This window comes from Dasypus novemcinctus, chromosome 10, assembly GCF_030445035.2.
Source record: "Dasypus novemcinctus isolate mDasNov1 chromosome 10, mDasNov1.1.hap2, whole genome shotgun sequence".
Lineage (NCBI taxonomy): Eukaryota > Metazoa > Chordata > Mammalia > Cingulata > Dasypodidae > Dasypus > Dasypus novemcinctus.
The window spans coordinates 76,883,565-76,898,296 of record NC_080682.1 but is presented as its reverse complement, the minus strand read 5'-3'; the positions used below and the strand labels follow the sequence as shown (position 1 = coordinate 76,898,296).

The 14,732-nt window shown below is 44.2% G+C and overlaps 1 protein-coding gene across 20 annotated transcripts in view; it reads right to left on the bottom strand.

Annotated features, from left to right (window-relative positions):
• The window catches only part of PLEKHA7 (pleckstrin homology domain containing A7), a 256,276-nt gene that overhangs the window by 51,358 nt on the left and 190,186 nt on the right, over positions 1-14,732 (bottom strand). For all 20 annotated transcript variants that reach the window (XR_011649935.1, XR_011649936.1, XR_011649937.1 and 17 more), the window contains one exon: positions 13,501-13,676. Coding sequence is in view for 15 of the 20 variants with exons in the window: in XM_071218169.1 (XP_071074270.1) it covers positions 13,501-13,676 (176 nt within the window). In the remaining 5 variants the exon portion in view is untranslated. The remainder of the gene's footprint in view (positions 1-13,500; positions 13,677-14,732) is intronic.

The following is a 14,732-nucleotide window of genomic DNA, read 5'->3' as shown; positions in this document are numbered from 1 at the left end:
ATCGACCCAGCATTGGAGATTAGCTAGAATGTCAATATAGAGTGAAAATACAAACCCTAACAGAGAGTCTACTTCTTATTGGGTGTACGCCCAACTGTTGGCCTTAAACAAGGCATGGAGAATTAAGAAAAGCAATTACACACCTCACTGTTCATATACTAATGCCTTTTCCATGAAAACCTAGAGCTTTTGGGGAAAAAAAAGTTTCTCTGGATCTCCTTTTATCCATCATTAGGGGACAACTCTTTCTGCCCCCTATATCATTTCACTCCCTTTCTGCTGGTACCTGTACTTCGGTTTTCATTTGGGGACCAAGTTTACCCTACTCTCAGTCTGTGTGGTTTGGGTACTACTGATTTTACTCCTCCCTATCCAGTCGAGGCTCCAAAGTCTCAGTGATTGTTCAAGGGTTGACACAGGACCCAATTCAGGCCAATCAGTTTACCTTGGGACTTTGGTTGGAACCCCTAGAGTTGCAACTATGTGGGAAGAAGCTGTCAGAAAATGACGCCAACACCAAGGAAAGCAGATGTAGTGCAGACAGTCTGCTGTAGAGGGCAGACTGTCTTAAATCCTAAAACTTGGCCTGAACTCCTGGATCTAGCCAGGCTTAAACCAGCCTTGGAGTTTTTGGTTGTGAACCAATAAACTTCCTTTCTTACTTAGGCCAGCTTGAGTTGGATTTCTTTTACTTATACTGGAAGGAGTCCTGACTATTACATCCATCCATCCATCCATCCATCCATCCATCCATCCTTCCATCCATCCACCTGGCAGTATCAGAGATTGAACCCAGGATCTCGCATACGGGAACCAGGCATTCAACCTCTGAGCTACACCCACTCCCCTTACATCATTTTATGGCACATTTGGATGGTGACCTCTAAGGGCCGTTCCAACACTATTCATGAGTCTATTAGCTACAGTAGTGGGTATATGTGGGAAATATTCAGGGGCCAACACTTTTAGAAAAAACAATCCCTACTGTAAGCTTAAAAACTCTGTTCTACAATGTACACATCGTATGTTTTATCTTTCTTTTCTCCCTTTAATTTTCCATAACCACTTAAGTGTAACTCCACTAAGTGGCCTTCAAGTTCTCTAAGCTGACCTTTACCTTCTTTTCTATTTTTCAAATTCAGGAAATAAAAGATTCAAAGCTCTCACTGCTCTCTGTGTCACACCCCCACAAGTCCCTGAAGCTTTTAGAATATGACATACGGCTTTGGGTTTCACTTGCTCTGATGTTTCCAAGTGGTTACTCCAATTTTGAAACCCTCCCTGATATTCACACACCAAGATAAACAGCACCTTATCATAAAGTCAGACAGTGAAGCCAATATGCCACCGATATGTATGACTTTAGAACTGAAGGGGAAAGAGGATTTTCTCAACTCCAAGGATTAAGTACACTGCCTCAGCCCAACCAACAATAACATGGATTTTTCTTCCTTTATTCATTAATCACCATGTATTTATTGAGCACCTATTTATTACACACTGAGATGGGCATTTGGGGGTTGTATTAGTCAGCCAAGGGGGCGCTGATGCAAAATACCAAAAATTGGTTGGTTTTTATAAAGGGTATTTATTTGGGATAGGAGCTTACAGATACCAGGCCATAAAGCATAAGTTACTTCCCTCACCAAAGTCTATTTTCACGTGTTGGAGCAAGATGGCTGCCAATGGCTGTGAGGGTTCAGGCTTCCTGGGTTCCTCCCTTTCAGGGTCTTGCTTCTCTCTGGGTTCAAGGTTCCTCTCTTCCTGGGGCTTGCTTCTCTTTCCTCTGTGAGCTTACTTCCCAGGGCTCCTGCTTAAGTCTTCAGCATCAAATTCCAACATCAAAACTCCAATATCAAAACCCCCAACTCTGTTCTTTGCCTTGCCTGTTATCTGTGAGTCCCCACCCACCAAGGGGTGGGGCCTCAACGCCCTATTAACGTGGCCCAATCAAAGCCCCAATCATAACTCATCATGTCCAGGTACAGACCTGATTACAAACATAATCCAGTATCTATTTTTGGAATTCATAACTGTATCAAACAAACTAGTACAGGGGTATAAGAAAGAAGTAGAGAAAACAGTTTCTGCCTTCAAAGCCAAATGACCCTGCAGCCTGATTTAATCATGGTAACCAAATTGACTGCTGTTCTCACAAACAACTGTTCCCTAATCATGGAGTTTGCTAGTCTTTTCTGACCTTGGAGTTTATTTTACAACTATAAATCTTAGTCCTTATACACACCAGTATATATAGCCCCATATATACCAGTACTTCCTGAAAATAAAATCTTTAGAGATGGCTAAAAGAATGGTAGTCTGCTTGCTACTTGGCATTTTTCTAGCCTCTAAAACTTTGGGATTAGAGACAGTTCCTTATTTCCATGGCTGCAAGGATTTACATAAGGCTTGGGCCCCCAAAGTGCAGGCTATGGCTGCAAATAAAGAAGGTAAAGGTTATCTTTCTTACTCCCCCACTTTCTCTAACTTTATATATTTAATTTAATAAGTTATGGGATTTAAGGCAAAAAAAAAAAAAAAAAAAAGAAGATTTTTTGGGTTTCTCACTGTGTCTTTGCCTTCCCAACAACTTAACACATGACTTCTCAAATCAGGAGAACTGTCACAAAATAGATCTGCAGTGCTTGATTTAGCACACTGGTAGGAAAGAATTAAGCACCCCTCAGCTGTCAATGACTGTGTCATTCAGAGAACTTGGCCATACAAATCATAGATATTTAGTTAAGCTGACAACAAGCCTTTTGCAAACCAGCCACTCGTCCTGTGCAGGTCATTGCTATTACCATGGGCACTTGGAATCAAAAGACTATGAAAAAATAAAAGAAATTCATCACACCCAGAAACCAATTTGGCTATGTGTATCACTGCTAGAACATGACAAACTCAGAGGGCACGGGGTTTAGAGCCAGTCAGACCTGCATTCAAGAGCTGGCTCTAGCACAGATAAGCCAGGTGACCTTGGGAAAGTCCCTGACCTCTCCAGACTCAGGTTTCTCATCTATAAAATAGTGATAACAGTCCCGGCCTCTTGGGTTGTTTGAAGATCAAAGGAGATGACACACATAAAGAACATGACACAGTGTCTGGCACACAGTATGTCCTCAAATGCAAATGCACTGCATAGCCAGTTATCTATTCTCTCCTTCTTTGCCCCCAATTTTTTTTTTAAAGTGGCAGTGTACTCAGCAAAAACATTTCCCAACCTTCCTTATAGCAGACGATGACCATGTGATATAGATTAGGTCTTAAAAGAAGGCAGGCTCAGATGGTTAGCTAGCTCTGGCAAAGCACCCATTTGTAATTCCTTGGGGACAAAAATAGGGATGAAAGCTATAAGCCAAAAAACAGCATAGAAAGTGAGAAAGAGCCCAGATCCCTGATGGCATCATGGAACCACTATCCCAGTCTAGACTGCCTATATCTGGATTCCCTTTATGTAAGAAAGCTGAACCAAATTTGATTATGCTATCCTAAGTTAGGCTGTTCTATTACTAGCATTCAAAAGCAATCCCTAACAGATATAAAGGGATAGGCTTATTATGGGCTGGGGTTGGGCCACTCCATTTGCAATGCATCACAGCAATGCTTATGACTACTTAGAGCAAATTCTTGTTTCCTCCTGCAAGTGGGAAGAGCACACATTTCAGACAGGGGATACTTTTTCACAAGAACTTCAAAAGTAACAGATCTTATGAGTCATCTGTGTACTGATTATTAAATGATTCAGCTTCTAAATCCTTTATCTCACCAGAAATTAAGGAACACTACTTTCCCTCTACCTTAATGCTAAAAAAAAACCCCAAAAACCCAATACCTTAAATCTTATTGAAATACTTGGGTTGGAAGTAGAATAATCGCTCTTAGGGGCTCGGTTGGAACTTAGTCCTATTGGCAGACACAGCCCTTCTGCAGTAATCCCACTGGAAGAATCTCTCCCCAGTCACCTTACCAAAATGACCAAACTAGCAGCCGAAGAACAAGAGCTGTGCCACCGACATTCTTGGAGAGTCTGATCTGAGTCCGGCCAGGGGCAGAAGTCCTGCCACGAGAAATAGCTCAGCCTGTGCTAATGGACACTGAGTCCTGAGTACCGAGCCCAGGCTCAGGACCACACTGGGCTCAAAAGCAGAACTGACCCTGGGCAGAGGTAACAGATGTGTGCAAAAGGCTGAAGATAAAGAGACCCAAAGTATCCAGGGAGCCCTAATGCAGGCTTGCTTGCTTGAATTAATCCCTAGTATTTGAGAAAGGAGATGGGTGGAGAGAAACAGAGACGGGAGTAGACTGCCTCTTTTCCCCAGAGTTAAATAGGACAGTCCCCCTGGGATGGGGGAAGCTATCCGACTGCTTTTCATGCTCCACTTTGAATTAACAATAAAGAGCCTGACAGCTCTGAAGACACACTCCACAATTCCCCAGGAGCCCCTATCCCCCGAAAAAAGTGAAGTATAGGTGGCCAGACTGCCAACCAGAGACCGCCTCCTGCCTTAATCGAGGGGCTACTGGCGAAGTCCCTTGTGCAGTTTTGTTTTTTTCCTGGTGAAGTTTTACAGATTGACAACTGGAAGTAAAAGGGAGAAAAGATACTTCGTGTCTACTGGTCTTCGTTCATTGCTACCTAGAGACTCTTTCCCTCTTCCGTCTGCTTGGGCAGGACTTACCCAACTGTCCCAGCTCAAGCTGACCAGTCTAGAGCTCTGCGCACGACAAGATCCCTCACTTTCCATTTCCCTATGGCGGTCACAGTCTGGGTCATATATTTTTGTGGCCGATGCTCACAGCTGGGTTATTATTACCATATGCTGGGTCCTACTGTGTGCCAGAAACTTGACATCCACCCTCTCTAATCCCTACAACAATCTCGCAAGGTCAGTACGGTCAAGCCCAGATAGGCTGAGGACACTCATGCACACATACTTGTGATTACTTTAACCATTGTCTCTGCTGAACTATAGGCAAAAGGGCAGTGGCTACAGTAGCTGCAGCCTTATCACCCAGTACCTTCAAATGCAAAACCCTGAGCCAGGTACTTTAGATAGATTACATCTTTTTATCATCACACAAGCCCGTAAGTTAGAGGTTTTATTATTCTTTCATTATAGATAATGAGAGTGAAGCTCAGAGAGGTGGTCAAACGTACTCCAGCTCCTGCAACCAGTGACATAAGCAGGATTCAAACCCCATCGCATCTGAGCTCTGCACCAGGCTGAACTCATGTCTATAAATCACTTCTGCCAAGGGTCCAAGGTGCTTGTTCAGCCCAGACATCGCCCTACTACACCTTCCTCCAGGTGGAGAAGGGTTTAGAAGGCCAAAGATTTAGTTACCCAAAGACAAAGCAGATAGCCCAAAATGTGTGGGCCCTTTCTGAGCAGGCTGATTCCCACATTTCAGGCCCAGAATTGCTCAGAGAGCTCTCCGCCATCCCGAATCCTTATTTGAGCACCTTAGGCATGGCGATTTCACAGTTATTCTGTCCATACATTCAACCACACCCCCACCCCGCCCCCAAGCCAGCCAAACATTCATTCACCCTATTAACTGGATACTTACTATGTGTCAGACACTAAACCAAGTGGGGGTAATAGGGTAAATGAGACCTACATAGTTCCCATTTTCAAAGAGCTTACAGTGTAGTAAGGGTAAACAGTGAGAAATCAGGCAGCTATAACTCTAATATGAAAGATAAATGATTAAGGAATGACAGGGCTAAAGTAGGGGGTACCAATTACTGAAGAGTCAGGGCAGGAGGAAATGACATCTAAGCTAAAAGCTATAGGATGTGTGGAAGTTGTCCTAATAAGCGTGAGGGGACTGGGGGACAGATGAGCAAGGCCCAGAGGGATGCTGATGCCTCATGAGCTGGAATCTACCTACCTCCCAGATTTCTTCACAGTCTGTTCTCCCCTTTGCTTACTCCGATTCCTCCACATTCCCACATTCAGCCTGCTATCTGAACAAGACAAGCTCTTTCTCGCCTCAGGGCATTTTGTATATGCCATTCTTTCTGCCCAGAACATTATTATCTGACCTTCTTGTATCAGTCAGTCCTCAGCTCCACATCATCCTTTTATAGAGGCCTTCCCTGATCACCCAAAAGTGGCTCCTCCCTGCCCCTCATCCCCCCTTACCCTATCACCCAGTTTTACTGCCTTCATTCCACGATCATGACATAAAATGGTCTTGCTGATTTATTTGCTTGCTTGTTGATGGTCTGTCTCTCCCTCTCTAGAATGTAAGTGGTATGGGATGGGACCTTGCTCCTCAACTTGAACACTGCTGTATTCTCAGCATCTTTAACAGAGCCTGACCCACGGTATGCCTTCAATAAATATTTGTGGAATACAAGACTAAATAAATGGATAAATCAAAAGCAAATACATCAGGTTACTAAAAGAGGTTCAGTATGGTTGGGGTATAGAAAATGGGGAATAGCAAGAGATGAGCTAAATGTGTGTGTAAGGACCAGGTCCACGCAAGGCTTAAAAACCATGATAAGGAAATGGGATTTTATTCTGAAGGCAACCAGACTGTAAGTTCCTTCAGCCCAAGACAAGACTGTTACACCAGAGACCAGAGAGGTTTGGAAATTGAGAAAAGAGATTAGTTGTCCTCCTGTATGTCCTCCTCCCTGAGTCACTTTTCAGTTCTGTGAGCTGTAAATGAAAGCTGATGGCCTTGCTTCATGCCCTAACTTGTTAGAGAGGTTAAAGCATCCTTAGACAAGATGGAAAAAGCAGCCCAAGGTGGGGAGGTGGGGAAGACATATTTCAAGGAGGCTATAGGGACTCAAAATCCAGAGCCCAAAGTCTGGCTAATAAAAAAACATGGAGATGAGGGAGAAGAAATTATGAACAGAAGAAGCTAGAGAGCAGACTTTGCCCACAGCACCTGGTAGCCTGAACCATGCCTGGGTGTGGGGTGGGGGTCTCAGGAATATTTGAATGAATATCTATCAAGGGACCTTGAAGCCAATATAGGAAACCAGAGGACAAAGGAAGGAGGTTCAGTGAGGGCTCTCAGCTCTGCTTCTGGGCAAAATGATAAATTTACACTGCTAGGGGATGGGCAGATCCTACAAGGGAGAGCGTGCAACTTGTTCACAGGAGACTTATCATCATGGTGATCCAGAGGGTTAATGATGAAACTAGAAGGCCAATAACACTGTAAAATCCAAGCCCTCTAAAAACTAGCATATCAGATATGGAGAGCCTACTACATCTCAGGCATCATGCTAAGTAAGCACTTTAGACATAACTTGATTTAAGTTAATCTTTGCAACAACTTTATGAACTAAGAAAAACTGGGGGTTATAAGACTATTATATAATTTGTACAAGACCACACAGCTAGAAAGCAGTAGACCTGGGATTTGAACCCATCTATCTGACTTCAGAGACTAAGCTCTGGGAGGAAATAAATAAGAGAAAGGAAATAAATCTAATAGAAGTGAGGGTAAATCATCTGACCTGGACATTGGTTGTTTATATACCCTGTACCCCACCTCAAGCAGTCATTTCAATTTCCTCTGCCCACAGCCCTAACTGGGAATCCATCCCTCTTTCCTTCTCAGTCCCTGCGGTTTGGATAGGGCTCCAATCTCTGGCCCCCAGGAAGGAAGCATGTGTCCCAGGCCTGTGGCAATCAGCGGGCTGCATTCCCTGACCATTGTAACTGGTTTAGTATATAAATGTGATCTAACCCTGCCCAATCAGAATGAATCCCAGAGCTTCTGGAAAAGACCCTGGCTCCTTCCTGCTGGACTTTAACCTAGATTACATAAGCCTGCAGCTACTACAGCTAGTTATGCCACCAGATCCTACCAGAGATCTCCATTTAGAGCTTAAGAATGAATCCAACCCAGAGATGGGCACAACCAAGATCCTGAGAGAAATAACTTATAATGACATTATTTGAAACTTGAACCAGTAAATCACCCCCACCCCCTTGCTTTAGGAGTTACTGGGGATTGAACCCAGGATCTCATATATGGGAAGCAGGTGCTCAACCACTTGAGCTATATCCACTCCCCCCCCACTTTTTTTCTTAAATAAACATGGTAGAGTTTTCTGTCCACCTGCTATCAAAAGTCCTAACTAATATACTACAATTCATAAAGAAAACATCTGCCTGTATGGATGAGGCTAGAAGCATTTGGTGAGAATCAAAGAGGAGAGAGAGAAAAAAAAAATGCTACGGTTGGGGTCATGCACTTACAGAGATGGAAGTTTTCCAATGCAGATCATCGAACTGGAAGAAAGGCAAGATTTAGTCCTGCTTAATGAATAATTCTAATTAACCAAATGTCTGAACGTCTTATTCCAGAAAAATAGAACATTTAATACATCTAGATTTACTTTTTTTTTTTTTAAAGATTTATTTTATTTTATTTAATTCCCCCCTTCCCCGGTTGTCTGTTCTCTGTGTCTATTTGCTGCGTCTTGTTTCTTTGTCCGCTTCTGTTGCCGTCAGCAGCACGGGAAGTGTGGGCGGCGCCATTCCTCAGCAGGCTGCACTTTCTTTCATGCTGGGCGGCTCTCCTTATGGGCGCACTCCTTGTGCGTGGGGCTCCCCTACATGGGGGACACCCCTGCGTGGCAGGGTACTCCTTGCGCACATCAGCACCACGCATGGGCCAGCTCCACACGGATCAAGGGGGCCCGGGGTTTGAACCGCGGGCCTCCCATGTGGTAGACAGACGCCCTAAACACTGGGCCAAGTCCGTTTCCCAAAGATTTACTTTCTGACAATTTCATCTTTCAGAAGGTTAAGGGGAATTGCTGTGCTGTCTTTACTGTGACTCAGAAGGTAGAACTAGTTGATATAAAAAAAGGAAAAAAAGGAGGAAGCTTGGGAGGACATGATCCAAGGATGTGAAGAGTTTTTTAAGAGCACAACAAGAAATTTCAAAAATTCTGAGAAGAGCTAGGGATGATACAATAGCCTGAGACCCTAAATTGAAAGTCAGTCCAATGGAGAAAGAAAAGAAACTTTCAAAAGCTAAAATCTGAGAGTTATTCACAAATTCTTCAGGAAAGAAGAAAAAGTAGGAAAAAGTAGAAAGTATCCCAACAGGATAGTGGTAGGAACTGAATTATGTTCTCCACAAAAGGCATGTTCGGGTCCTAAACCTTGGTCCTGTAGGTATGAACCCATTTGTAAATAGGACCTTTGAAAACGGTCTTAGTTAAGGCCCAGACTGAATGAGGGTAGGCCTTAATTCAATATGGCTGAGTCCTTATAAGCAAGGAAAGTGGACACAGAAAGAGAACCACAGGGAGCAGCCGGAAGCTGGAAGTTCAAAGAACACAAAAGAGAAAGTAGAAGATGCTGCCATGTGCACTGCCATGTGACAGAGGAGTCAAGGGCCAAGGACTGCAGGCAGCCAGCCCTAGAACGTCAGTCTTCTGGGAGAAAGCATCACTTTGCTGAGGCCTCGATTTTGGACTTCTCCTGGCCTCAAAACTGTGAGCCAATAAAGTTCCATTGTTTAAGCCAACCATTGTATGGTCTTTGTTTTAACAGCTGAGAAACTAATACAGATAGGTACAAGAAATGGAAGGTGGAACACAAAGTCAAGCACAAATACAAAGTAATAGAATGGTCCCATGTGAATGACAGCTAAGAAGGAGGTAAGTTTTGTTTAGGTAAAACAAAATAAGAACAAACTTTCTACTTTCTCAAGAATAGAAATAAAGCAAAGCAGGGTTTTTTTTTGTTTGTTTGTTTTAATAAAGAGACAGGCATCTAGGCATCTCTGCTTGATACAGAAAACTAAATTCTTTATCCTCTGGCTTAGTTCCATATCTTCCTCAAGAAGAATGTTCTTCACTATGAAAAGAACAAGCTTGGTTAAGAGGGACTGAAAGTCCAAGATGGAGCGAAGGAACGGAAAATTCCAAGGCTCCTGCAGCTGAGCTCCAGGCCACACAATCAGTGCCGCAGGCCCAAAGTGAACTTGGAGATGGACTCAAGGAATTTCTTGGGTGATCTCAGAGGAATCAGAGAGACCAGGAAAAGGTGCCAGAATAGAGACTGGGAAAGTGCACCCTGACTTCAAAAAAGGGGCAAACAGATTCCATGAACCATAAGAATGGAGAGCCTGCCATCAGGCTCTCTGCAAGAAGCTAAAAAACACTCTTAACCAGGCACATAGGAAAGGAGGCATTGAGAAAAGGGAAACAACGCAGTAAAAGATGGGCAGAGGATAGGTAGGCATATCACTGAAAGGGGAATGAAAGTGGCCAGTGCATATGGAAGATGCTCACCATATGCCAACACAGATTAAAGCAACCAAATACTATTTATTTACACAGCAGGTTGGCAAAAAAGTTTGAAGACTAATAACATCGACAATTAGTAAAGATGTAGGAAATCAGCACTCTCACTAGCGGAAAATAATGCTTTCTTTAAAGGACAATTTGGTGGTATTGATTAAAGTTTAAAATGTATCATATTTTGACCCAGCAATCTCAAAGACTCACATATGAAGAGTCTCATAGAAGGATTTTCATTTCAGCACTGTTCATAATGGTAAAAAATTACGGGGGAAAATGTCTAAGATTTGGTGCATGCTTAAGTACATTACAGTACATCTACACCACAGAATACTATCAAAAGAAACCTTTATATTTCTATCAGTGCATATATGTATAATAGCTAACAGTTAACAGTTCAGAAGGATACCCATTAACCTGGTAACAGAGATTACCCTGAGAAGGTGACTTGGGATATCTTTATCTTTCCCTTTTGCATTTTTTTTTTACAATAAAAATGTCTTCATTTATTGTATAATAAATGAATATATATATATAATAATAAAATGGAAAACAAAGACAAGGAATCAGTGACACTAGAAGCTAGCATGTGCACGCAGAAAGCTGTGGCAAATTTCTCCAGTTCCTTTCCCTAGGAAGATGGGGCTGGTTGGCCAGGAAAATAATGGTGACGCCATGAACAGTGACACGGCCTTTCATATCATCGTCGTGGACATGGCAGAAAAACTGGAAGATAATGTTAGGAGGTGGAGTAAATACTGACTGAATACCTGTAGCTAAGAGTTACCGATTCAGGGTCCACGTGGTGAGCGCCAGGACAGTCTTTGGTCCTGTTCTATTCAACATATTCATTCGCTCTCTTAATCTCCCATCCACTCATTCACTCAACAAACATTTAAGAGCTTACTATGCATCAGATGTTGTGCAGAAGATAAAAAGGTGATCCCTGCTCAAACCCTAGAATACTGAGAAATAGGAAGGGTAAAGGACCAAAAAAAGGAAACAAATGCTCCAACTGAGGTGTTTTGGGCTCTGGAGGGAAGGACCTGCCCCTGCCTGGCCTCTTGAAGGCGCTCGCTCACTGCGGACACCGGTGGTCTGTTCACTTCAACAAAGAGAACACGGAGGGGGAGCGGATGTGGTTCAAGCAGTCGAGTGCCCGCCGACCACCTGGGAGTGAGGCAGGCTAGTTTGAAAAGACAAATCTGGGACCTGGCAGAAAACCACAGCCAAACGTGCCATGGAACCTTTCCCACCCCCTGAGGGAAAGACCCCCACCATAAGGTGGCTGGAAGAACCTCGCAAGAATCCCCCATTTGGAATGGGATTTCTTCTGGGATCAAGGAAAAGCCCGGGATATTTCAAGGGGCCTTACCATTGCCCTGCCTGGGGGGGAAATTGATGGGTGAGGTAACCAATCAAAACAGCAAACAGCTGGGACCCCTCACCCAAGCATTAACAGGGGGAAGAGTAATTAATGGTTTAAAAACAAGCACACAGGCAAAAATCGTCCCTTTTTCTGCCTGGACCAGCCCGCAAGTATACCTGGGAACCCGTAATCTGTTCTTTTCATCTCTTCTTTCATTTCCTTAATAAACTACTGGCCTAACTAAACTGGCATGTTCTTACATTCTTTTATGTAACATAGCCAAGAACCTAGAAGAATCCGATTATAGGAAGTCCTGGATACAGTAGACGGTGCCTCCTGAAGAAGACAGACAACAAGCAGACATGGAGAAAAAAAAAAAATGAGCAAAAACAAAAACAAGCAGATGTGGCTCAACTGATAGAGCGTCCGCCTACCATATAGGAGGTCCAGGTTTCAAACCCAGGGCCTCCTGGCCCATGTGGTGAGCTGGCCCATGTGCAGTGCTGCCTTGCACAAGGACTGCCATGCAGGGACGGCCCCCGCACAGAAATGCCCCACGAGCAAGGAGTGTGCCCTGAAAGGAGAGGCACTCCCACAAAAAGTGCAGTGCACCCAGGAGTGACACTGCACACACAGAGAGCTGACACAGCAAGCTGAGGCAACAAAAAAGAGACACAGATTCCCGGTGCCATCGAGAATGTAAGCAGACACAGAAGAACACACAGCGAATGGACACAAGAGAGCAGACAATGGGGGGGGGGAATAAATAAAATAAATCTTAAAAAAAAAAAAACAAGAGCAGGGAGTGAATGTGGCTCAAGCAGTTGAGCACCCACCTCCCACATGGGAGGTCCTGGGTTTGGTCCCCAGAATCTTCTAAAGAAAAAACAAACAATGAGCAATGAGCAACAACAACAACAACAACAACAACAACAAACCCACAAGCAAACAACAAGCAAAAACAACCAGCAAGCAGACCAAGGAGCCCTCTCATGGGGGGGTGGGGCAGAGAGGCAGAGAGAACACAGAGGCTGGGAAATATACCACTAATACCAAAAACCACTTATCATGTGCGATGAGTCCTGCAATGCTGACACACTTAAACACACCAAGTGAAATCCATTTCCAGTCACTGGGAAATCTTGCCCTTTTCTTTCTTAGAGAATGCCTTCATGTTTTGAGGCCTCACTGAAAGAACATTGTCAGAGACATCTAAATTGGGAAGGATGTGGCCCCTATCAGATGAGGACACACACTGACTATTCTGATCTCATCTTCCTCCTCTGCTTCTCTCAGGGAATTACCAACAGCCAACGAACTCAAGAATTTCAAGATCCCTGTCTGTGCCCTTGGTTGGACTCCTTGAGGGAAAAGGCAGCTAGAAGATGCGCCCGGGTCAGCCCTCAGCAACATGTGGACAGACTGTGGCATATTTTCAGTTTGCAAGATCTTTCTTGTATGCCCTCTACCCACTGCACAGTCTGGTGCTCAAGGTTGACCCTTTCAGCACTCATCAGAGAAGAAAACCTGAGAACAAGCACATGCACACATGCCCCTTTCTTTGACTGTGGATTCCGGGCAGTCATTTCAACCTTCCCCGCCCTAGTGTTTTTCTTGTTTAAAAGAGACTGGCCTCGATTACTTCTAGGGGACCTTCCAGCTCAGTGTTAGCATTTTTACATTCCCCTCCAGGAAGTGCTCATTGTAAAAAGGATGTCAGAGAGGGCAACACTTAAGACCAGTGAATGAGCAGGAGAATTTCAAGCACCCAGGAGGACTTACTAGGCCCCACCCTAGTGTAAGCCGAGCTCCAGCAGGCTCTGTGAGGACTGACCTCCTCAGTGATGACCGAGACAGCACCTGTGCAGCCTGGTTCATGGCCCTGACCCAAGCGTTCATGTCCTCCTGCGTGTCGGCACTGAAGTAGTAGGTCCGCATGCCCGAGTGCTCGGCCTGAGAGCCCACCGTGGAGCTGTTGTAGATGAGCGCTCGCATCCCCACGTGCACAGCCTGGAAGCATGGAGAGGGAAACCCAGGTCAGAGAGAGGTTACGCACAGTTCACTTCTAGGAGCAAAAACAAGGAGACATTCAGGCCACGTTCTTCCTCAGCCCAAGTACCTCCCCACCTGGAGTTTCCATACCCGAAAAAGGCTCTGGACTGTATTCCCCTTTTGTAGTGCAGTCAGGGACAGCTGTAACTGTTCCCCGCAGCTAAAGCCCTGCAGCTGAACCTGTTTTCTATTTATCTTTCTCCCATTTAGGGAGCGGCATAGAGATAAGAGTTAAATGAGAAAAAGACTTTCAAAAAAACCTAAAATCCTCTTTCTGTAGAATCAGACTCTCGGGAGTGCCTGTTGTGGCTTTTCTGGAGCACGAGACTCCTGCTTCGGCTAGGATCAGACTGGCACTGAGGCAGTGTGGTGTGAGTGCTCACTGGTTGGGCATGAAACGTGGTGTGTGCCCTCAAAGCAGCTGCTGTCTGTCTCAACAAAAGAGGCGCAACACAGTTTGACAGCACTGTCTAACATTTGACTAAAAATCCTTGAGCACCTACTGTGTGAGGAGGCCTCAAGGTGCTTTCACACATATCCTTGTAAAGGCCCTATGAAAAGGTACTAGAAAGAGAATGGGACGATCCATGAATAGGAGGTGACTCCATTCTTTCCCCTTGGGTTCTGATAAATTAAAATTTGCAAGGAGAATCCTCACCAAACCTATAGAGGGAGATGGAGTAAAAAAAGGAACATTCATTGCATGCTTACTATGTGCCTCCTTGCTAGTTCCACGACTACAATCTCACTTTAATCCAACAACTTTGTGAGGTGGAGAAAGAATCTGTTTTACAGATGTAGCAATAATGCTCTGAGATGTTAGGTAGCTTTCCCAGATTTTCACAACCAGTAACAGATTCTTCACTTGTCACTGCCTGACATTATTTTACACTCTTGTTTATCATCTGTTCATCATCTGTCTGCTTCTGCTAGAATATAAGCTACATGAGGCCTTATTTTGTTCATTACTATGTCCCCAGTTAACAGTGTCTGGCACATAGTAGATGTTCAATA